This window comes from Nyctereutes procyonoides, unplaced genomic scaffold (genome assembly GCF_905146905.1).
Source record: "Nyctereutes procyonoides isolate TBG_1078 unplaced genomic scaffold, NYPRO_anot_genome, whole genome shotgun sequence".
In the NCBI taxonomy this organism is placed as follows: domain Eukaryota; kingdom Metazoa; phylum Chordata; class Mammalia; order Carnivora; family Canidae; genus Nyctereutes; species Nyctereutes procyonoides.
Genome location: NW_026575126.1, coordinates 70,952,519 through 70,975,446, shown reverse-complemented (window position 1 = coordinate 70,975,446; position 22,928 = coordinate 70,952,519). Strand labels below are relative to the sequence as shown.

At 59.2% G+C, this 22,928-nt stretch overlaps 2 protein-coding genes across 9 annotated transcripts in view; one reads left to right on the top strand and one right to left on the bottom strand.

Annotated features, from left to right (window-relative positions):
• Window positions 1-15,481, top strand: part of LOC129519243 (NADPH--cytochrome P450 reductase) — a 67,292-nt gene extending 51,811 nt beyond the window's left edge. For all 8 annotated transcript variants that reach the window (XM_055339607.1, XM_055339613.1, XM_055339608.1 and 5 more), the window contains 14 exons: window positions 5,262-5,310; window positions 8,814-8,942; window positions 10,452-10,601; window positions 11,137-11,261; window positions 11,565-11,654; window positions 11,987-12,085; window positions 13,050-13,166; window positions 13,265-13,383; window positions 13,529-13,710; window positions 13,791-13,940; window positions 14,223-14,493; window positions 14,582-14,727; window positions 14,809-14,894; window positions 14,980-15,481. In XM_055339607.1, coding sequence (XP_055195582.1) covers window positions 5,262-5,310; window positions 8,814-8,942; window positions 10,452-10,601; window positions 11,137-11,261; window positions 11,565-11,654; window positions 11,987-12,085; window positions 13,050-13,166; window positions 13,265-13,383; window positions 13,529-13,710; window positions 13,791-13,940; window positions 14,223-14,493; window positions 14,582-14,727; window positions 14,809-14,894; window positions 14,980-15,124 — 1,858 coding nt within the window. In that variant the 3' untranslated portion in view covers window positions 15,125-15,481. The remainder of the gene's footprint in view (window positions 1-5,261; window positions 5,311-8,813; window positions 8,943-10,451; window positions 10,602-11,136; window positions 11,262-11,564; window positions 11,655-11,986; window positions 12,086-13,049; window positions 13,167-13,264; window positions 13,384-13,528; window positions 13,711-13,790; window positions 13,941-14,222; window positions 14,494-14,581; window positions 14,728-14,808; window positions 14,895-14,979) is intronic.
• Window positions 15,482-15,637: 156 nt separating this feature from the next.
• On the bottom strand, window positions 15,638-22,783 carry TMEM120A (transmembrane protein 120A). The gene is made up of 13 exons (XM_055340712.1): window positions 22,745-22,783; window positions 21,501-21,950; window positions 19,828-19,946; window positions 19,471-19,587; window positions 17,554-17,613; window positions 17,216-17,311; window positions 17,045-17,134; window positions 16,790-16,855; window positions 16,628-16,689; window positions 16,402-16,494; window positions 16,214-16,278; window positions 16,034-16,102; window positions 15,638-15,958 (listed from the first exon to the last, which is right to left on the bottom strand). Exons 1-13 carry the CDS (start codon window positions 22,781-22,783, stop codon window positions 15,845-15,847), a joined length of 1,440 nt encoding a protein of 479 aa, XP_055196687.1. The 3' UTR covers window positions 15,638-15,844.
• Between the last annotated feature and the right edge of the window lie 145 nt (window positions 22,784-22,928).

The following is a 22,928-nucleotide window of genomic DNA, read 5'->3' as shown; positions in this document are numbered from 1 at the left end:
TTCAGGGGGTGGGCCGCTCCCATCCTCCATGATCGTCCTCTGCCTGGTGGGAGGCCCTTGGAAGGCAGAGGCTGGCGCTGGCTCTCACGGGGTAGTGGGGGCATCCCCCATGCCTTCTTGGAGGGAGTCTCAAATCCCCCTTCCTCAGATACAGCTTCTAGAACCTCAGTCCTAAAGAAGAGACAGGAGTTGGCTTTTCTGCTAATGGCAAACTGTGATATCAGGTGGGTGAGGAACCCTCCAACAGCCTTCTCAGGACGACCCTCGTCCCCAGAGGCCGTGCTCAGTGCTGGGCATGGTGCCGGGTGCAGAGGCCCAGGCAACTGCCCACCCTGCCCCCACTAAGCCTCAGATGGAATGATGAGTCGGGGACGTGGAGTCAAGGCCCGGATGGAGGCCTATGCTGCGTTAAGATGTGAGCACAGCCTTCCCCCGTGAACAGCAGGGAAAGGTGCTCTGAAGAGGAAGCTGTACGTTGTGTCTTAAGGGATACGTAGGAGCTCGTGGGACAGAGGAAGGACATTGCAGGCAGAAGTGCCCAGCGCAGCGATGAGCGGGAAGTCAGCATGGCCCAGGGCATTTGAAAGGTGCCAGACGCACCCCACATCCGAGGCCTCTGTGCTCCTCAGAGTAGCTTCTCTCATCTAGCCTCTACCCCAGGCTTCGCTACTCTGATTGTCCTCCCCAGATAGAGCCCTGCAGATCTGTGTGTGTCCATGCGTGTTTCTAAACCTGGGATGTGGTTTTTATTTTCTTGGTGCAGAAATGTTCCGTGCTTGCTGCAGGAAAAAGGGGTTGGGGAGGTGGGAATAGAAATCATCCACAGAAGGAAACAAAAAGGACAGTCGCTCAGCCCTGGCAGAGAGCAGTTAGCCTGCCGATGTGTGCCCTTCCATTCCGTACCTCTGAATCAAAGTGGGGTCGTGCCACCTGCATTATTCTGTAACCTGCTGCTTCCCTTTAGCGTATTGGGAACATCCTTCCCCACCTGTAGATGTGATCGGCGCGTCCCTGTGCGGTATCCCCTGTCTAGCCTCTCCTTAATTCTTAGACGTTGGAGTTGGCCCCCCTCTTTTTAACTGTAAAATGTATTTATAATATGAAAAAACAAAATTGGGAACATCACTGGAACCACCTGCCTCATATTCTAACCCTGCGATGTCCCCTGTCAAGGTCCTGGGGTACCTCTCTGTAGACCCTGTTTCTAGGAATAATTAATGGCATGCATCCCCTTTTATTAAGGACAGAGAGGGCATGTGGTGATCAGCACTGGGGAGACTCAGTGGGGAGTCAGTCCACACAGTGACCAACTCCTACAGTGGTGTGTCCATGTGCCGTGAACTCACTGGCCATGGTTGAGAAATTAGGAAGGCATTCCATATCAGCAAATATTCTAGAAACTTAAGCCCCAGCACTTTTTCATTGTCAACTAAATGCATTTTGTTTGTTTCTGTTTTTTGGTTGAGGGGAAATTCACACCTCGGAAACTTTGCCATTCTGACCGTTTTTTAAAATGTACAAATCAGGGGTCCCTGGGTGGCTCAGTTGGTTAAGTGTCTGCCTTTGACTCAGATCATGATCCCAGAGTTCTGGGATCGAGCTGCACAGCTGGGAGTCTGCTTCTCCCTCTGCCTTCCCCACCACCCCACTTGTGTGCTCACTTGCTTACTCCTCTCTCAAAAATCTTTTTAAAAAACATCCAAATCAGAGGTGCTTGTACAGCCGTGGCACTGTACATATGGAAATTGCATGCAGTTTTGCACTTGTGCTTCTCTCACAGTGCTTCATCACTAACGTTTGGCTTGCTGGCTGATACCGAAGCATCCATTTACACTTGAGTTTATGTTTAAATGTGGGTCATGTGTTCTCCTGGCTCAGAATTCAGAAGGCATGCAGCAGTGGGAGTCACTGCACACTGCACGGTCTTCATCACACAAGGATGCCGGGAGAGCATGTGTGTGAGCGCACAGGTAGCAAGCATCCTGCTCCAGGCAGAACATAAACTGGAAGGGCCAGAAAGATGTGGCTTCTCGTGGCAGGGCAGGGGCAGGAGCTGGACATGCGGTCTGAGGTGTCCAGACACCAGACCCTTTTGGAATGCAGATCGGAGCAGGGAAAGACAGAGGGTAGGCCTGATGGCCTCCAGGCTTGCTCTCGCCCTGGCCCTGCTGCCATTAGGGTGGGTCTGCCCGGGGGGTGCTGGGTGGGGTGATGGAGAGTCAAGGAGGGTCTGTTTGGGTTCCTGGGCACCAGGGAAAGACGGAGGGTGGCCCTGAGGGCCTCCAGACTTGCTCTCACCCTGGCTCTGCTGCCATTAGGGGTAGGTCTGCCCGGGGGTGCTGGGTGGGGTAATGGGGAGTCAGGGCCTGTTTTGGGTTCCTGGGCAGCTGGGCCATGTCTGGGTTGGAAGGTCTTGGCATCCGGCCCCTCAGCTGACCCACAGGTAAATGCTCTTAAACTCTGAGGGGCCCTGAAAATGACCCCGGGCCTGTACCCAATTTACTGAAAAACCTAGGGCAGCGTAATAGGAACTTCTGATACCTTTATGTTTGCGAAATCCTGTGTCTAAACAGCTTTGCAGAGTCATCATAGATCTTTCCACAGACCGCAGCTGTCTAGCCCCAACAGGTACCACTTTTGTGCAGCTGTCCCTGCGTGTGTGTGCTGGCACTCCACGCCGACTTTATTACACTTCCCATGCACAGGAGGCTGCAGGATGTAGTGGAAAGGGCAAAGACCTGGGAGTCAGAAGGGGACGGGGCCGTGGCCTGACCCGTTACTGGCCACAAGGACTGCTGTTAGGCCTCTGGCAGCCTTCCTGTAAGGTGGGCGTCCAGGCCCCCCGAGATCCTGCGCGTGTCGGACACAGCACTCCACCCTCTCTGTCCTTTACTTCATGTGACATTTGCAGAAGCCTTCAAAGTGGTATTTGCTAGTCCCGTTTTCTAGCTGAGGAGCAGTGAAGCGCAGGTCGAGTTCACTGGGCTGTGACTCGGCAGACTGGGTGTGGCAGCCCGAGCTGCCCGGCTCCGGAGCCCCTGCTCTGCCCTCCGCCTCATTGCACCTCTGCTGGCCTGAGGGCCTTGGTTGTGGGGAAAAAGTGAATTCTGGAAGCAAGTAGTATAAGGATAAACTTTATTAAAATGTGGTATCTACAGAAAGGTGCCCACAGAGAGATGATCTTACCACGTGAATGAGGAGTCATTACTACCCAGATCAGAGTGCAGGCTGTTGCCGGCACTCAGGGAGCCCCTGCTGTCCCTCGCCAGGTCCTGACTCTGGTCCCTGGGGATTAGTTTCTCTTGATGGGGACTTTGTATAATGACGTCGGACAGACGGACACTTACACTCTTCCATCTGGCTCCTCGCTCTCAGCATCACACGTTGGACTCATTCATCCCCGCGCATGTCGTGATCATGCATACTGCACAGGAGAACATCCTGTTGTTCAAATAAGCCACAGTCCGTCTCTTCTCCTGTGGGTCCTGTTTGGCACCCACATGTCTAACGCTGCCGGAATGTTCCGTGAGTGTATCTTGGTGCACAGGCACCAGTGAGCTCTGTCCAGTGTCCACCGAGGAGTGAAGCTCTGAGTTATAGGTTTAAAGAAGACACCGCCGAGCAGCATTCCAGAACAGCTGTGCCATGTCCACTCCAGCAGCTTCGGCGATAGGTGAGGGCTTAGCCTTTCCTGGTCGGAGCCCTTCTAGTAAGTGCGCGGTACATCTTGCTATGGTTTTATTTTCTGTTTTTCTGGTAATTAATAACGAATGATGTTCCCGACAATAGCATTACTCTTTAAGAAAGCACTTGCTTGTTCAGGTCTTTTGACAATTTTCCTCTTGGATTGTCCATCTTTTCCAGTTGATTGGTAGGGCTTTCTTACGTTCTCAACCCAAGTCCTTCATCACATGTGCCCATGTTGCAGCATCTCCCTTGCCACGGCCCACCTTTCATTTCCTTAGTAGTGTCGTTTTGAACCACATTTTAGCGTTCAGACTTGTCACTTCATTCAGACAGGCTATATATCACACATCCCAAAGATTTGTCATTCAGAGGTACATTTTGTGCTCCTTGCTTTCTTAGGCCTGAGGGTCCCTAGCAAGGCTCACTGGGCTTTTTTAAATTATTTTTTAATTTACTTCTTAAATTTTTTAAAAAACATTTTATTTATTTATTCATGAGAGACAGGCAGAGACACAGGCAGAGGGAGAAGCAGGATCCCTGCGGGGACCCCGATATGGGACTTGATCCTGGGACTCCAGGATCACACCCTGAGCCAAAGGCAGACGCTCAACCACTGAGCCACCCCTCACATCCCTATTATTTTTTTTAAAGGTTTGTTTATTTTAGAGAGAGAGAGAGAGCGCGCGTGAGCGAGCAGGAGGAGGAGGGGCAGTGGGAGAAGGGGAGAGAATCTCAATGAGGCACCACATGGAGCATGGAGGCCAAACAGGGCTTGGTCCCACAACCCCAAGATCACAATCCAAGTCCAAACCAAGAGTCAGATGCTCAACCAACTGTGCCACCCAGGTGCCCCTCACTGGGCTTTAGATGGCCCCGCAGGCCTGGGGCAGGGAAGAAGATAAAGGAAAGGATGAGAAATGGAAGGGGGGCAGGAGGCCAGCAGCTAGGAGGTGGAGAGTGGGCAGGCAGTGGTGCTGCTGGAGAGGATGAGGTCCAGGGCTCTAGAAGGTGCCATGGCCACAGAGAACAGGTCTATGTGGCCCCAGTGCAGGGATGGGAGGGGGCCCTTGGGGGTGGCACAGGGGTCTTTCAGGTGAGGAAGTGGAGTGGGAGCAGTCGGGCCGGAGGCCACGGGGGGGCACAGTGCTGAGGGCCATCACAGAGGGAGTGGTATACAAATCTCACATCCCTGTATGGCATGGGGAGGGGAGCACCAGCTGAGGCTGGGGACAGCTTCTGAAGGGACTTGCATGCCCCAGTCTGTGGCCGTGGGAGCCTGTGGGGATTGGGGATGAGACAGGGCCATTGGGACCCTAGGCAGGATGGGGAGGGGCGGAATGAAATCCTTGATCCTTCTTTGTTTTCATCTATCTGGGGCCGGAGGTTCCGGCTCTGATAGTGGCAGGGTCTCAGGTGGCTTTGGACTCCCTGCAGAGGACATGGGGAGCCGGGCCGGCAGGGAGCTCGGGGTCCTGCCACTGGGCCAGAGGCTCTGCTGGCGTGCCCGCCGTGGAGCAGCTCAGCCAGAGCTGGCCATGTGTGTCCCATGCCCATCGGGTATTTTTGTCTTTCAGGACTTCTTCTGCCAAAGACAGCAGCTTTGTGGAAAAGATGAAGAAGACGGTGAGTTTTCTCCGTGTCTGTGCCCTTTATGGGGTGGGGAGGGGGTCATGGCCCTGGTGGACCGGGGCGGAGGGCACCTTCACTGGACAGGAGGGAAGAGTGGGCGCAAACATTCTCGTCTAACCAAAGCCTCGAAGCTGCTCTGCTTGGCCAGGACAGCGTACTCTCTGGTGTTTCCTCATGAACACTGTGAGCCTAGCCCCTCCCTCCGACACGGGACGGGATGGGGGGGGGGGCGGCTGTCCCTGTGCGCGCTCCCAGCCCAGGCCCAGCGCTGAGCAGAAGGATGTAAGCCTCACAATAGCTGTGGCCAGAGCACAGCTACGGTGTTCTTTGTGTTCAAGTATTTCATTTTATGGGAGAGTGCTGCATTCACATGCTTAAAATCCCAAACAGACTGTTCAGGGGGGAGCCTCTCTCCTGTCACTGCCACTCATCACCATTGTTCTTAGCAGTTTGTGGATCCTTCTAGAGCCTCTGCGCACATACCAAAAAAAACCCTAGACTCTTATTTTACACCTTTTCAAAACACAAAAGGTGGCATATTACATGCACTGCCCTAAACCATGCTTTTCTTTACCTTTCTATTTTTAAACTTTCGATCTGTGTTGGAGCTCCTTCGATAGTAGTTCAGAGACACCACCTCCTTTACTGTGGCCGCATCGTGATTTCCTTATGTGACTGTGAATACGATCATTTGTTTGGACTTTGCCCTGTCAAGGGGCACTTAGAACATTTCTGACCTTTAGCTCTTAGAAACATGCAGCTGCGGCTCTGGAGACCACTGTCCACATACGTAAATACAGTCCGACCCCAGAAGGGGAAGTGCTAGATCCAAAGTAGAGTGCATTAGTAATCGTGATAGAAGCTGCCAGATTGAGCCCCCACCCCGCGCCCCCAGGGTCGCACCAGGCACTCTCATTAGCAGCATGTGCAAAGACCTATTGCCCCACAGCCTTGCCAGAGAGTTTATCATCCAAGTTTGGAAGTTTGCCAGTTTTCTAGGTCTTAAAAAAAAGCTATCTCTGTGTATTTCTAATTTACATTTTTCTTATGAATGAGTTTCAGCGGATTTTCGGATGTTGTGATGGCATTTCTTTTTTTATAGATTCTCCTCCATTCAAATCTTTTGCCCACCCTTCTGTCGGGATTGATCCTTCTCGAGGAATTCCTTAAAATGATTAGGGAGATTATCCCCTTGTTTGTGACAGGAATTAAAAAATATTTTTCCCACTTAATAGTTTGTGTCTTGACCTGGCTCATCGTGTGTGTGTGTGTTGCTGTGTAGAAGTTGTACAGGGCACTTTATTCCTCCTGTGACTTCTGGACTTTGGGTTATTTGCAATTTGGATCATTAAAGAGAAAATAATTCTTGCACATTTTCTTCTTAGTGTTTTTTAGTTCTCTCTCGTTCATAATTAGAATTCAGTCTATTGAGAATTTATCCTGGTATAAGATGCGAGACATGAACCCAGGGCTACGTCTTGTACCCACTAAGCTCCATGTAATAGCATCTGTCTTTTCCCCACTAGTTTTATTGAATACATAATTCCCATACATATTTGGGCCTTTTTCTATATTTTCCTGCCCCAGCACTTTGGCCATCTGCGGACAGTATCCTACTGAGGTTTAGAAAGCTTGTTTTAATTTCCATATTGCGAGGAAATAGCACCCCATTCTTATTTTCCTGTTTTCCTGGCCATTATTTTATATGTATTTCTCTGGGGCAACAGCTTTAGTGAGATACAGCTCATATTCCATACAGGTCACCCTTTTAAAGTATATACTTCAGTGTTTTTAACGTATTCCCACATTTGTGCCAACCACCACCACAATCCATTCCAGAACATTCTCGTCACCCCAAAAACACCCTGTATCCATTAGCAGCCACTCCCCACCCCCTAACCTGCTCTCCCTCAGCCCAGAGCAGCCCGTTCAGCCACTTTCTAGGCCCCTTAGAGAATTGCCGGTTTGGGACCTTCTGTATCACAGAATCATTCTGTATGTGGCCTTTCGCGGCCGGCGCCTTTCACTGAGCCTCACGGCTTTGGGCTCCATCTGTCTCACGGCATCTCTCCTCCTCATTGTCAAGTAACGTTCCAGTGGAGGAATTTCTTTCTCCACATCACCTCGAGGATGAAGTTGTGGAGGTACAAAGAGCTGTTCGGATATCGCACCTCGTACTGGTTCCCGGATCGAGGAGGGGAGAACTGACCTCCTGTCTGTCGAGGCCTCCGTGCCGCTCACTTTGGTTGAATCCTTCATCGGTGGTTTCTTGCCAGTTCCTCAGAAAGCTTATTTTGAGTATTTCATGTGTTTTGATGCCACTGTAAACATTTAGCTACTATCTTATATCCTTTTTTGTCCCCTTAACCTGAAATCATGAGATTTCCTGTTTCACTAAGTAGTTTTTGTAGTGATTATTTAAAAATACATTTTTAGATGATCTGTAGGACATTTGGGAAATATAAAAGGTATGAGAATGCTTTAGGGCAATTATAACCCATACGTTTTCTTTTGTCCTTTGTACCCTCACGTTAGGACTCTGCGCACAAACCAGAGAGCACCCCAGGGGTTGGGGGCACTGGAGCCCTACCATAGGGAAACCTCATGTCCACAGAAGGGCCCGGAAGGCGACCTGTGCCTCACTCGCACCTTTCAGATCTTGCAGAGCATGTCCAGTGGGCTAGACCTGATTTGATGCACCCCTGGCCGCAAGGGAGTCTGGGGAATAGAGGTCCGGTTTCTCAGCAGTGGCAGAGGCCATGGGGAGGAGGCAGGTGGAGTGGGGAGCGTGGGAGCCCATCCACTGGGTACCTTTCCTATCGTCTAGATCTGTATAATGTGGATTTAGGAATAGCCCACGGTTCTCCATTTGGTATACTGCTTGCAAGTCTCCCCCTGGCACACGCACGTGTGTGTGTGTGTGTGTGTGTGTGTGTGTGTGTGAGCAAAATGCATAGATGTACACGCAGTGAGTCCAGAACAAAATGGGAGTGTGCTATACATCCTATTTGTTCACTTTTTTTCCACTGAACATTCCATTGTGTCTTTTCATGTGTCACTTAACAATCTGTCCTAAGTATGATCTTGCAGCTGTGTGGCTGGGTGGCCTTGGTCACTGTCCACCACAGTAGCTGTGGCAGCGAGACGATCACTCCAAAGTGACTTAGGAGGACTTGAGGGCAGCCCGGGTGGCTCAGCAGTTTAGCGCCGCCTTCAGCCCGGGGCGTGATCCTGGAGTCCCGGGATCGAGTCCCACGTCGGGCTCCCCGCAATGGGACTGCTTCTCCCTCTGCCTGTGTCTCTGCCTGTCTCTGTGTGTCTCTCATGAATAAACAAATAAAATCTTAAAAAAATAAAAGAGGAGGACTTGAGGCAGGAAGGAAGGGGGCCCCTTGAGGGACCCCACCTGCCTAGCCTGCCCTGCGGTCACCTCGAGTCTCCGGTGAAGCCTGTGGCTCTTGGTCCGTCACTGACCCTGTGTGTCTGGCCCTCTCTAGGGTAGGAACATCGTTGTGTTCTACGGCTCCCAGACGGGGACAGCGGAGGAGTTTGCCAACCGCTTGTCCAAGGACGCCCACCGCTACGGGATGCGGGGCATGGCTGCAGACCCTGAGGAATATGACTTGGTGAGCCCTCCCCACACCCCGGCCCTTCCAGTTGCATTGACCAGGGTGCCCAGATCATGGAGCCGTATGTGTAAAGGGCTGAGCCAGCCAAAGGGACAGACAGGAATGGGCAGCCCCTGCCATTTGTCCGGGCAGCCATGTGGCCCCAGCGTGCAGATGTGAGCTCCGGGCGCCGTGCATACCCAGCCTGCCCTGCTCCAAGCTCCCTGGGCTTTCCTGAGCTGGCCCAGTGTGGGGAGGGGTGCTCAGCACCAGGGGATCAGGCACGGCTTGAACAGTGAACAGGTCTCAGCCGTCCGGGAAGGAATTGTTTGCCATCTCCCTGCTCTGCCCTCAAACTGCAGCAGCAGGGGAGGCGGCCGTGCAACCCTGAGCAGTGGGGGCGCATCTCACAGACCCCTGCAGCTGGGCTGTGAGACGAGGCTGTATTAACTCACGTGTCTCTTGTGTATTAACTGTAACCAGAGCAGGAAGAGGGCCCACGGGGCCGGAGCACTTCCGGAGGGGCTGGGGAGCCTGAGAATTGGGGGGTTAAGGCCCCCTGTTGGAGATGCAGGATCCCCCGTCCCCCATCAGCTGCCCTCGAGGTGTCGCCACAGGACTGTCTGCGGGACTCGGGCCCACTGCCTGCTGTCTGCTGCCCCTAGCCTCTCTGCCCATGTGGGGCAGGCCTGCCCTGCTCATTCTCCTCCTGGCCTTTGCTCTTCATCCTTCCCCGAGCACGGCGGCAGCTCTCCAGAGCCCAGGAAGCTTCCAGTGGTCTGCTTGCCTGTTGGTGGGGCGTCAGGAGAGCTAATGACAGCCAGGCCTGCCTGAGGTAGAGGCAGGGGCCAGGGAGGGGAAGAGGCTGGCAGAGAGCAGGTGGTCTTGGGGAGGCGTCCAGCGTCGCCATCCTGTTCCTCCCCTGATGGGGTCCTTGCCAGTCATGGCCCAGGTCCAGCCTGCTGCCCACGTCCTTTCCCTCAGACCTGGGCTCCCGTCCCCACCCCACCCCGACCTTCAGTCTCGGTGACCGCCACCACCACCCATCTGTCTGCAGACCTGTGTTTTAAGTTGGCCAACAGTTTGTTAGGGCCTGCTGTGCTCCCAGGACTTTGTGGGATGATGAGGTTCTCCCCCCGGGGGCACAGGGAACCAGGTTCTGAGTGCCAGCTGGTGGCCCAGCACCCACCCTGCTTCTGCCGGTCACCACCCAGGCCCCCACATGTGTTCTTTTGTGCCTGCTGCTCCCTTTCCTATGGCAAAGTACCGCCGCCACTCAAAACTAACACATGTCTAGTTGTCCCACTCACTGGTTCAAACGCCAGCCACCTCCATGCAGCCCTCCCTGACTGCTTGGATCCCCTTCCCGAAGGAGCCCTTCTGTCCCGTCCCACAGCACACAGGACATCCCTGGCTGGCAGCTGCGTGGGCAGGGCATGGGCTCGTCTGTCTGCATCCCATCAGGCGCAGATCCGACGTGGCTCAGTCATGGGTCACTGGGCCTGGGCCTGGCTCTTGTCTCCCCAGGCCGACCTGGGCAGCCTGCCAGAGATCGAGAACTCCCTGGCAGTGTTCTGCATGGCCACTTACGGTGAAGGGGACCCCACAGACAATGCCCAGGACTTCTACGACTGGCTCCAGGAGACCGATGTGGACCTCTCTGGAGTCAAGTATGCGGTGAGCCAACCATCTTCCTTCCAGGGGCTTTCCCAGCCTGTGGCACCTCTCCTGGGCCTCTGGACCCCGTGTCCAAGGGGAAATCCTCCAGTTTCTACCTCATTCTGACCAGTCAGGGCAGGCATAGGTGTCAGGACAGGGGGCTTCAAGCTGGGGCACCTGGCGGGGCGGCCCGGGGCAGCCGCCTCTTCTGCCCAGGCCCCATGCTGAGAACATCTCCTCCCCTGTCCCCAGTCCCACTTGTCTCCAGGGGGCATTGGTTGTGGGACGCTGAAGTCGAGAAAGGCCTAGCAGGCTGGCCAAGATGGCCTCCTAGCAGGGCCAGGAGCACCAGGTGGGCAGGGGGAACAACCTGCTGCCCACCCAGGGTTGAGGCTTACAGGCTGCATGGCACTGAAACAAAGCCACTTCCAGGGGCCAGGGGGTCCCGCCTCACAGCACAAGATGTCTGACTACCATGGAGGCCCAAGGGTGCAGTGGAGAGGCCCACCCCTGACCTCGACCCAGCCTCAGACCCGCTCCTCTGTCCATACAGGTGTTTGGCCTTGGGAACAAGACCTACGAGCACTTCAATGCCATGGGCAAGTACGTGGACAAGCGGCTGGAGCAGCTTGGCGCCCAGCGGATCTTTGAGCTGGGGATGGGCGATGATGATGGAAAGTGAGTGCCTGCCCCCTGCCCCTCGTCCCCAATCCCACAGGGTTGGGGCCAACTGTGGCACCTGAGGGGAGCACGAAGCCAGGCGTCAGCGAGTCTCCTGCCAGGCACCACCCAGGACAACGGACGGCGGTCCCCACCCCACCCCCCTGCTTTACCCCATCCTCTCGCTGCCCAGTCCCTTCAGTCACATCCATGGGCGGCCTCCGGCTGCGTGGGGAGGGGGTCGGGGGCCCAGGGGTGCCCGGGGTGGCCAGCCCGCGGCAGGGGCTCCCTGGGCCTGGGCTCATTCCCTCCTCTCACCAGCCTGGAGGAGGACTTCATCACGTGGCGAGAGCAGTTCTGGCCGGCCGTATGCGAACACTTCGGGGTGGAAGCCACCGGAGAGGAGTCCAGGTGAGGGTGTGCCCACAGACTGGGTGGGGGCCAGAGCCCAGTGCCCCCCAAGGGTGGGAGACCAGGCCTGGTGAGGTAACAGGCTGGGGGAGACACATTGAGAAACTGGTAGAAGCTCAGTCATAGAATGAGAGGGTCCCAGTCCCAGACTGAGGCACTTGGGCTCTGCCTGGAAGTGAGGGACCACGCAGGGCTTTCCTCACCTTATGACAGAATGACCTCAAAGCCTGCAGCATCCCAGGCTGCCCCAGACCTCCCTGGCTCCGTGTCCACTCGCTCTCCTTCCCACCACCTCAGGACCCTCCCCGCCTCACCCCGTCTCCCCTTTCCAGCATTCGCCAGTATGAGCTTGTGATCCACACAGACATAGACATGGCCAAGGTGTACGTGGGAGAGATGGGCCGTCTGAAGAGCTACGAGAACCAGAAACCGTGAGTGGTGGAGAGTGTGGTTGGGGGCCTGTGGCCCTTGCACACCCAGCAACTGGCCATCCCGTGGGGCCTCCTTATCTCCCCCCTCGTCCAGGACAGGCATGGGTGGGAGCACCACGATCTCATCTCCACCACACAGGAGGGCATGAGGCCCAGAGCAGGGAGGGGAGGCTGCCCGCACCCTGGCCCTAGCCTCTCCCCTGCCCCCTCCCAGTGGTCCCTCAGGCCAGGGCCCGACCCCAGGGAGACTGGAGCTCAGTGTGTTGTTCATTTGACATCGTGCTCCATAAAGATCCCGGGGGCGGGGTTGTAGACCAGTGTTCAGAGCAGGACAGTGAGTCTGGCTGTGGGTCCAGGTTGAACGTCAGCACAAGGGCTCACTGCCTTAAGACCTGCCTCAGTATTTGGACTTTTTGTCCAAAAACACTGTTCCTCTCTTGGGTTCTTGACTTGCCTTGCTCCTGGGAGCGCCCAGGAAAAGTCTCTGGTGCCCCCAGGATTGAAGACCGGCAGCTCTGCCTTCATAGGAGAGTCCCCCATTTCAGTGACCATGCAGAGTAAAACCATATCTGCCGGCACACAGGCCAGGGTGGGGGGTGAGGGTGCTCCGCTCCCGTCACCAGGGGGCCCGTCACCCTCGGTCTTGGGGAGCCATCTTCAAGGGGCCGGGTCCTCCTGGGTGGCATGTGGCAGGTCTCCCCAGGTTTTAGGGGCCAGCCTCTGTTTCCTTATCTGTAAATGAGGAACAGATAACCTAGCTCTGCTCACTCTGGGGGGTTATGGGAGCGCTGCCGTGGATGGACCCGTGGGAGAACCTTTCACACAATTGGAGAGCCTTCCTGGGGCCCCTGGAGGCTGGCTCTACGGTTCCCCGTGTCCTGTGAAACCAGAAGGGTCCCTTGGGGGCAGGGAGATTCAGATGGAAGACCTGGCCAATCACTGAGCTGCCCTCCTCCCCACCCAGCCCCTTTGATGCCAAGAATCCGTTCTTGGCCGCGGTCACCACCAACCGGAAACTGAACCAGGGAACGGAGCGCCATCTCATGCACCTGGAATTAGACATCTCAGACTCCAAACTCAGGTGCCAGCAGCCGCCCCTGCCCCCAGCCCACTTGGGGCCTCCAGGCCACCTCCCCCACCCCACCCCACCTGAGCCTCACATTCCCCTCCACCCCCCAGGTATGAATCTGGGGACCATGTGGCCGTGTACCCAGCCAATGACTCTGCCCTGGTCAACCAGCTTGGCGAGATCCTGGGTGCCGACCTGGACGTCGTCATGTCCCTGAACAACCTTGACGGTGAGTCCTGGAATCCAGGCCGCCCTGTCTCCTCCAGCCCGGGCCCGAGGTAGCTGGTAGAAATGAGTCCCCAGGGCCCGAGGCCCCATGGTTCCAGGTGCCATAGCAGCAGCCGACCCCAGATCCTCCTCCTCTCTCCCCGCAGAGGAGTCCAACAAGAAGCACCCCTTCCCCTGCCCCACCTCCTACCGTACGGCCCTCACCTACTACCTGGACATCACCAACCCACCCCGCACCAACGTGCTCTACGAGCTGGCCCAGTACGCCTCTGAGCCCACCGAGCAGGAGCACCTGCGCAAGATGGCCTCCTCCTCGGGCGAGGGCAAGGTAGGCCCGTCCCTCCCGCTGCCGGCACCCAGGGCGCCGCCACCTCGGTCCGCGCCTCACCCCGCTCCCGTCTCCCCCAGGAGCTGTACCTGAGCTGGGTGGTGGAGGCCCGGAGGCACATCCTGGCCATCCTGCAGGACTACCCGTCCCTGCGGCCCCCCATCGACCACCTGTGCGAGCTGCTGCCCCGGCTCCAGGCCCGCTACTACTCCATCGCCTCGTCCTCCAAGGTGCGGGGCAGCTCGTTAGAGAGGGCAGGGCCTGTGGGGTGCCCTAAACTATGGCCCCAGCTCTTCCCCAGGGGTGCGGGCAGGCAGCTAGAGCCCAGGGCCCAGCGGGTGGGACACCACAACCGGCTCCCAACCCGTGTCCAGGGCCAACCAGGAATGGCTTCTGGGGAGCCAGGGGCACTCCAAGGGTGGGGAAGAGCCCTGAGCAGGATCCCAGGATGGAGGCAGGGAGGGCAGCCGCAGGGAGGGAGCCTCAGGCGTGCTCACCCCACCCCATCCCAGGTCCACCCCAACTCCGTGCACATCTGCGCCGTGGCCGTGGAGTACCAGACCAGGTCCGGCCGCATCAACAAGGGTGTGGCCACCAGCTGGCTGCGCGCCAAGGAGCCGGCCGGGGAGAACGGGCGCCGGGCCCTGGTGCCCATGTTCGTGCGCAAGTCCCAGTTCCGCCTGCCCTTCAAGGCGGCCACCCCGGTCATCATGGTGGGGCCCGGCACGGGGGTGGCCCCATTCATCGGCTTTATCCAGGAGCGGGCCTGGCTGCGGCAGCAGGGTAAGTGTGCGGGCCTGGCCGGGGTTCTCTGGGGTCCCGTGAGGTCCCGTGCAGCCACGTCCCTGCTCACTCCTGCCCCACCGCCCAGGCAAGGAGGTGGGGGAGACACTGCTCTACTACGGCTGCCGCCGCTCTGACGAGGACTACCTGTACCGCGAGGAGCTGGCCCAGTTCCACCAGGACGGCTCCCTCACCCAGCTCAACGTGGCCTTCTCCCGGGAGCAGCCCCACAAGGTGAGGCCTCAGGGCCGGGGGTGGGAGCCGGGACTCGCAGCCATGGGGCTGCTGCTCACAGGGTCTCTGCCTCCCCCCCAGGTCTACGTGCAGCACTTACTGAAGAGGGACAAGGAGCATCTGTGGCAGCTGATCCACGAGGCGGGCGCCCACATCTACGTCTGCGGGTGAGTGAGGGCAGAGGAGGGGGGATGCAAGGCCTGCCCGCCCGTTGGGGGCCCCCTGGCGTAGCGCCCCCTCTTCTCACCCCAGGGACGCTCGGAACATGGCAAGGGACGTGCAGAACACCTTCTACGACATCGTGGCCGAGGTGGGGGCCATGGAGCATGCCCAGGCCGTGGACTACATCAAGAAGCTGATGACCAAGGGTCGCTACTCCCTGGACGTGTGGAGCTAGAAGCCACCCGGCCCCACCTCACTCGGCCACTCGGGCCCCACAGACTTGCCTCCCCGTGTAATCATTTTCCTGGCCCCCTTCTGCCAGTATCCCGGGATGGGTTCTGCTAGGCCCTCCCCCAGGAGACAGGCCCAGGGGCAGAAACTGGTCCAGGCCCCGAGGCGCAAGCCCTGGAGCACCCCAGCCCTGCAGCAAGCGGTCAAGGGTGTGTGTTGTGTGAACACCACAGGCCTGGGGGGCTGCGCAGAAGGGACTCCTCTCGCAGAGCTGGGGCTCAGCCCCCTCCACGTTATTTTCAATGACTGTAAATAATTTTAAATACTCTCTCGTCCTTGGAATAAAGTTCTGTTTTCTGTATTTGGCTGCTATCGCTTGAGTAGGTGTGGGGTCTCCCCCTGGGTCCACTCATCTTCGAGCCCCAGGGACAGCAGCTCAGGTGCTCCACACACCCCAGGCGTGGTAGCGCCGAGGCCCCGCCTCACCCATGGGAGAGCACACACCTCAAGCCACCTATCTGCTGCTCCTCCTTTATTCAGGCTGCTGGGGCCAGTCCTCCTCCTCTAGTGTCGCCTTCGGGGCCCACAGAGCCCACAAAACCCCAGGGAGAGCAGAAGGGACCCTCCCGGATAAGGGGAGCCTCCTATCCCCTTCAACACAGGGGCCAGAAGCCCCTTCCAGGCCAGGGGGGCCGTGGGGAGCCAAGCAGGGGAAGACCCAGACTCATTCTTTCTTGCTCCCATGCCGCTGACTGTGGAATTTCTGGTGCACAACCCGCAGGGTGGTGAAGAAGTTGCCAAGGAAGAGGAGGAGGAAGGGGAAGCCGCACATGAGCACCTGGGGGAGGAGAGGGGATCAGGTCAGGGCCGGGCGATGGCCCTCGCGGCGTCCCACCTAGGGCACCCGGCTCACCTGCCACTCCTTGCACTCAGGGTCCCGGGCCAGGTTGAACAGGGTCAGCGCATTAAAAAGCTGCCAGAACTGGGAGGGAGGGACGTGGGAGCGGGATTCAAACAGCAGAAGCCAGTCCCCCGTGAGCCCACAGCCAGAGCCAGGGATGCCGGCCAGACGCTCGGGGCAGAGACAACTTACATGTCCAAAGAAGAGAAAGGGCAGCAAAAAGGTGAGACCGCGCCACATCCAGGACTGGAAGCCCTCTGTGAGGAGGAAGGGGCAGGACAGGGACGTCTCTCAGAGGCCCGGGGGTGGGGAAGGACCCCTGCCCGTCAGCCCCACCCCCCACCCCAAGGATCCCCGAGGAGCGGAGGCAGCTGGCTCACCCACGGTGAGGTCCATGGTGTGCCTCTCGCCCAGGGCCCGCAGGCGGTACAGGCAGCCGCTCTGGTAGTAATACTGCAGGAACTGCACAAAGCCTGGGGGGCAGGGGGAGTGAGAGCGGGGCTGACAGTGCTGGTGCCCCATGTCCTCGGCCCAGCCCTCCCCGTGGAGGAGCCACACCTCCTGTCCTGAGCCACACCTCATGTCGAGCCCCCCCAAGACACTCACTCTGGTACATGGAGAAAGACAGGAACTGGTTCCGGAACTTCTGGTACATGAGGCCATCAGGCCTAAGGCAGAAAGCGAGGGAAGGGGAGTGAGCTCACTCTCTCTCTCTCTCTCTCTGGCCTGCACGCCCCCAGGCCCTGGGAGCCAAGCCTGGCCACTCACCACGTCAGCATGACTCCTGACAAGAACGTAGACACGTAATGATGGAAAACCCACCAGCCTTTGATCCTGTATCAGAAAGCCACTGTCACTCCGGGCCCCCACCCCACCCCCGGCCCCGAGGACCAGTGCTTGGGGACGGGGACCAGGACCAGGCCGAAGCGGGAGGAAACCAGTACCCTGGTCCCGTGCCTCCCCAGAGGCACCCCCCCCAGCCTCCCTGACCCCGGGAGCATGTTAGGCCCTGCCCTCGCCCACCGGGAGCCATTGTTGATGAGGATGCTCTCTCGGATGGTCAGCGTGCAGTAGTACCAGACCAGCAGGAAGTTGAAGGCGGCATCTGTCACCCTGCGGGGGATACGGAGGGTGGGCGCAGGCGCCGGCGGGGAACAGGGAGCAGGGCACGGGCCTGAGCAGCAGGACACTCACCTGGAGTTGAGGAGGAAGCGGCAGGTGAAGGAGATGAGGATGAGGATGATGGTGAGGTAGAGCTTGAACTTCTCATACTCATCCTTGTAGGCGAACCTGGGTGGGTACACACTCGTGGCACAGGCTGGGCTGCCGGCAGGGCCCCCCCACCCCAGCCTCGGCCTGCAGGAAGGCTCCTGCTCCAGACGCGCTTCCATAGGCAGCTTGGGGCCGGCGAGGTACCAGCAGGGGACAGCGGCCCTGGCCCCCCAGGGCTCAGCCAGGGGAGCTGGGGCAGGATGCAAAGGACCCAGGAGGGCAGAGAGTGGGTTGGGAACCAGCGCACGATGGCAAATTACTTAGCCTGCTTGCTCAGGAGTGTCACGTTGACATTGCCCAGAACCAGGCTCAGGTACAACCTAGAGGAGGGGACGCCAGGTGAGGAGAGGCCCCAACAGAGGAACGCCAGGTGCACAGAGCCAGGGGCCAGGCCAGGAGGGGGCCGCCACCCCCCAAGCGGCCTTCCCTGGGTAGTGCTTAGGGTTCTGACCTGGGGGGTGTGGACCAGCTCCACTGGAAGGAAACACTGGGCTCCCGCCTTTCTGCCTGTTCCCTGCTCCCAAGGAAACCAAACATCCTGCCTTTGTCCCCCCAGACCCCCCACCTCAGGGCCTCCGGGCAGCCTGGCTCCCCGACCCCATGGAAGCCATGTCCACGGCTCTAATCGCCGGGCCAGGGCAGGACTCAATGCCTCTGTGCACACCCACCCCGTCACCCATCCACCTCCGAGAACCTTCAGCCTGGAGCCCCACATTATGGACACACCGGGGCCCCCTCCCAGCCAGAGCGGGGTCCCTCAGAAACTCTGCTCGTATTCTGACCCCGGGTGTACAGCCGGGTATCCAGCCTCCCAAGCTGGTTTCACCATGTGGACCCTGGCCCTCCCTGAGGCTGGTCTCCCTTCCCGAGTCAGCTGAGTCGCCAAGCCCCCTTCCACGTCAGCCACTTTCTTGTCAAGCCCATCACCCCCAGCTTCGTGATGCCATCACTCTGCTGACGGAGCCTGTGTGATCACCCCTCTCTGCCAGCGAGCTCCAAGAGGTGACCAAGCCTGTGTGCCCGACCAGTGCATCGACAACCTAAGCCCTTGTTCACACTCGGGCCGTGGCACAGGCTCAGAGGGGTTCGGAAACCTGCCCCAGGCTACGAAGAGACGATGGGGTGCGGTGGGCACTTGGACCAGGCCACCTCCAAGCATCACCACCGGCTCCCTACGCCATGCCATCCCTGCCGAGGCCTCGTCAAACCCTCGCTCCTGGTGGCTGACATCTCCAGGACCCCTCCTCACCCTCTCTAAACATCCTCTCATCACAAATGAGAAGGCCCCACGCCCCACCCTTGCCAGCTCCCCAGGGATCTCCCTTTGGGACTCCCCTTTGCCAGGTCTGTGCTCTGAGGGCCGAGCTCTCCGCAGGTAGACATGCTCGAAGATTCCCTAGGTACCAAGTAACACAAACAGCCAAGCATGAGCCTCCCCCTGCCCCAGCCGCTTTCTCCTTCTACTCACCTCCAAGCTTTTGAAGAGCTGCCTACACTCACCTGTCTCCCCATGAGCAACTTCCCCTCCACCACCCTGTGGCTGATCCCTGATTTCCATCTCTGACTTTGCCCCTCTGTATGGCACTTGACACCAACACCAACACCCCCACCCCCACCCCAGGGCCGTCTGATCTGAGGATACCCACCGCTCCTTCCTTCGTCACCCTCTGGGACATGCTCCTTCCCCGCTGTCTTGCTGCCCGTGGCCTCCACTGTATGTGTTTTACTCAACCTAGGGTTGTGCACAGTCCCCTGCCATCCCCCTCGGCAACTGTGCCTGGCCTAAGGGTCACTCTGCCCAGCCTACTGGGCCTGAAGCCAGCTCGGAAGCCCAGCTTTGCCTCTGACCTCCTCTCCACCTCCCACCCTGAGCTCTGGCCACATGCTGTCCCCGCCCTCCTGTGCCTGCCCAGCTCACTCCTTGATCCTCTAGGCTTTCCCTGACCACCGTGCTGGGTGAGGTGCCCCTCATTGTTGCTCCTGCATCCCCTGTCCTTCCTCCACAAAACACCCATCTCAATCCACTGTCACTGTCACTGTCACTCGTGCCTGCCTGCTCAGCCCAGAGTGGGTCCAGGGAGCATCTGCTGGCCAGGTGACGAAGTAGAGCAAGACCATGCTTCAGGCCACTCTCCCAGGAGTGTCTGTGAACAGAGCTCCGGGGAGGGGAGTCTCACCCATTCTTCTTGGGCAAATAGGCCTCCATATCGAAGAACAGGCCCTGGCGCTCCTTGATCTGGTTCTCCAGCTCCTGTGCAGCCTCTCTGGCCCCCGACTGAAGGGAGGGTTTACATCTGTAGGGCCCACGAAATCCAGAGTCAGAGGAGGGGAGTGGGGTGGTGGGTGGGGTGTGTCACACTGGACCCCTGTGGGGCAGGAGGGCAAACAGGGCCCCTGGGACACTCAGGAGTCAGTGCCAGTTCTCTACCTGCCCCAGATCTGACACTCATCCCCAGCCCTGGGCCAGGGGGGTATGGGAGGCTTGGGCGGGGTGGGGGTGGGGGGTTCTGTGGGGGGTGAGGGCCAGTTCTAACTTCTTCAGGACTAGAGCCAGCTCCTGGAGCCGCTTTTTCTGCCGAGTGATGGAGCCAGTACAACTGTTCTGCAGCTTGATCAGCTCTTCCAGCTTCAGGCGGTATAGCCGGTGTGTCTCCTGGAGAGCGGGCAGGATAAGGCTCAGGCTGCTGGCAAGGCCCCTGAGCCAGAGCCTGCTGGGCAAGTGGGGGGTGGGGGTGGGCAGGGGCTCCCTGGGAGGGTCTGCGCAAGAAAGGAGGCAGCCAGCCCAGGGACCCCCTGAGGCTGTTCTCTCCCTAGGGCCAGCCAAGGGATGGGGCTCTCCCTGCAAGCCCAGAAGCCCCTGCAGCATCCCCATCCCAGAGACAGCATCCCGGTCCCAGAGACAAACTAGCTCCACAGAGCTTGTCTTCATCTCAGCCCACCCTCTGTTGTCCCCACCCCTCTGTTCCGCCCTGAGTTAGGATTCCAGGAGCCTGAGGCCACTCTGGTTCTCCGGGATCCTCCTGCCTACCCAGCTGGCTAGTGCCCGAGGAGCTGGGGTTGTCCAAGAAGCCTGCTGCTCTGGCACTCCCAGCATCTGCCTCCCAGGTTAAAGGTTACCAGGCTTCAGCACTTACAACCACCGTGAAGACCAATTCTTTCACCCCTCCCCCAGCACCTTTGGCCCAAAGCTTTCCAGAGCACTTTGCCCTGGTGGGTGAGTTTCCAGAAGAGCACCCTGGAGACAACAAGGGGCAGCACGAGGAAGGTCAGGCAGGGGTCAGTATGGGAAAGTAGGTCTGCCCTGCTCTGGACTCCAGGAACACTAGTGGCAGCAGGGTTGGCCAGGCCAGGGGGCGGCAAGGCTTCAATGCAGACAGGAAAGGGCTGGAACCAGTCCAGAAGCGACAAAGGCATGACCAAGTACACAGCTGGCCCGGGCTCTACCCTTCCTAGGTCTTGTTTCTGGGGCCCTAAAAGGGCTACCACCCCCCCTCAAAACCCCACACGTGCCCCGTCTGCCTACCCCTACCAGCTACTCTCTCCTGTCTAGGGGAGACCTGCTGCCGTCTCCCTGCTGGCCTCCCCCAGAACAGCACAATGGTCCACACAGGCCAGATGCAGGCAGTTCCTGCCGTGGCTCCCCAGTGCTGGGGGAAAGCTTCCCACCGCGTCCTTGCCCCGAGGGCCCTGCAGGGTCTGGCCCACCCGCTCCTCCCCAGCTCTCCTGACAGCAGCCACACAGCCCTGCCTTCGGGGGTGCTGTCCTTCACCCCGGCCCAGGCCCCCCGCGCTGCTCCCGGCTCCGCCCGGCCCGCGCCCGCCGCAGGTTTGCTGAGGGACCGGGGCCCGGGGCTGTGACTCAGGCGGCCACTCTCCTGGGAGAGGGCGGAGAAGGGGCAGGGGTCGCGGCCCGCTTCCGAGGCCCCCGCCCAAGGCCCCCGGCCGGCCAGGCTCCGTGGGTTCCCGGCGGGGTCGGGGCGGCCGCGTGGCCGCGATGGGGAGCTGCGGCCGGACACGCATTCGAGGCCGAGGGGAGGGTCCGGCTAGGGCCGCCAGGACCCAGGGCCTCGCCGCCCTCCGGGGCGACGCCAGGGCCTCCGACCCTTGACCCTGAACCCCCTATTGCCTGACCCAGGGCTGCCCGACCCTTGACCTCCAGCCGGAGAGACGTGGCTCAGAGCCAATGGGCGCCCGCCCCGGGACTCACCTGGATGCTCTGGAAGTCCTGCTGCAGCTCCTCCCAGTCCCGCAGGCAGTCGCCCAGCGGGCCCGGGCGGGGCTTGCATGGCTGCCAGGCCACGCGCCGGACAACCCGAGTCAAGAGCCGCGCCGCAACCCCGGCCCGCCCGAGGCGCCTCCGCCGCCTCCGCCGCCTCCGCCGCCGCCCCCGGCCGCTTCCGGGCTCGCGCCGCCACCGCCACCAATGGGAAAAGGCCTGGGGCCGCCAGCGCGCTGGCCCCGCCCCCTGCCTGGGCCAATCCGGGCCCCGGGCGGGGCCGGGGCGGGGCCAAGTGCAGCAGGGGCCGCTGTCCCCGCGGGGCTCGGGGGGCTCGGGGGGCTCGGGGGGCCCGGGGCCGGCGCGGCGGCGCTCCCGGGCTGGGGCTCCACGGGGTCGCGGCAGCCGCGCGCTAGGGCCCGCAGAGCTGCGGCCCCCGTGCTGGCGGTAAACCGAGGCCCACGGAGGTGACCCCTGCCTCAGACGCTCTTGTCCTTGCGAAAGCTGCGCCTCTGCAGGGAGAGGCTTCCGAGCCGGCTTTTCCCGGATGGACTTTTATAGCGGCCACCTTGCTGGCTCCCTGCCTCCAGGCTCACCGCTGCTGTCCTTTCACAGAGCCGCCAGGCTGCCAGCGCTAATGCCCAAGCCTAATCCTCACCATGGCCCCGATGAAAACTTTACGGTGGCTCTGCCCTTCCCGCCCGAAGGTCTCTGAGCCACTGCTTGCAGCCTTCCCGAGCTCTGTTCTGGCCCGTATCCTAACTGATCCCAAGTCTGCGCTGACTGGAAAGTCCTTGTTCCTCAGGCAAAACCCCCCTGCTTGAGGGAACTGGGCTTCCTGGGACGGAGGGGGTGGGGCACTACCCTTCAGCAGAGAGTCCTGAGAGGTGAGATGGCCCTCACCTCTGTGTCCCCCCGCCCCCAGCTGCACGCAGATGGCAGGGAATGCTGAATGAACGTGGACATCCTAAATTCCTTTTCAGTCCCATCCTGCGTGCCCTCTCCTGACTGGTGCTGTGGGTGCTGTCAGCGCTGGGAAGCACATTCTGAAGAAGCTTCTAGAAACATGAGTGTGGGAGTTAAGAGGGGTAGTAATCTCTTCTTAGGGAACCCAGCCAGGAGGAAATGAGTGGGGGAGGAAATGAGTGGGAGAGGAAAGAAAGGAAATCTGAACAAATCATCAACAGGGCAGAGTGGTGGGGTGTGCTGGGACCTGGGCTGAGGCAAGGGTGTACCTTGTGCCAATAGCATCTCAGAGCTGTGGAGCCTGGCATCTGGGCCAACTCTGGGTCTGGCAGATATCCGCCCGCGGGTGGGCATTATGACACCCATGTGGACCAACACAAGGCAGGAGGAACCCCTGTAGCTAGCTAGCTCCTCCCAAACAAACCTCCAAAGGGTCCAAGTGGCCAGGGACTT

Excerpts from the sequence above, each read along its gene's own strand:
- TMEM120A (XM_055340712.1), bottom strand. The coding sequence starts at position 22,783 with ATGCCAGGCTCCACAGCTCTGAGATGCTATTGGCACAAG. Across the intron at positions 21,951-22,744 it reads TGAGATGCTATTGGCACAAG|CACGGGGGCCGCAGCTCTGC; the intron begins GTACACCCTTGC and ends GTTTACCGCCAG. Across the intron at positions 16,856-17,044 it reads CTCATCAACAATGGCTCCCG|GATCAAAGGCTGGTGGGTTT; the intron begins GTGGGCGAGGGC and ends TTTCTGATACAG.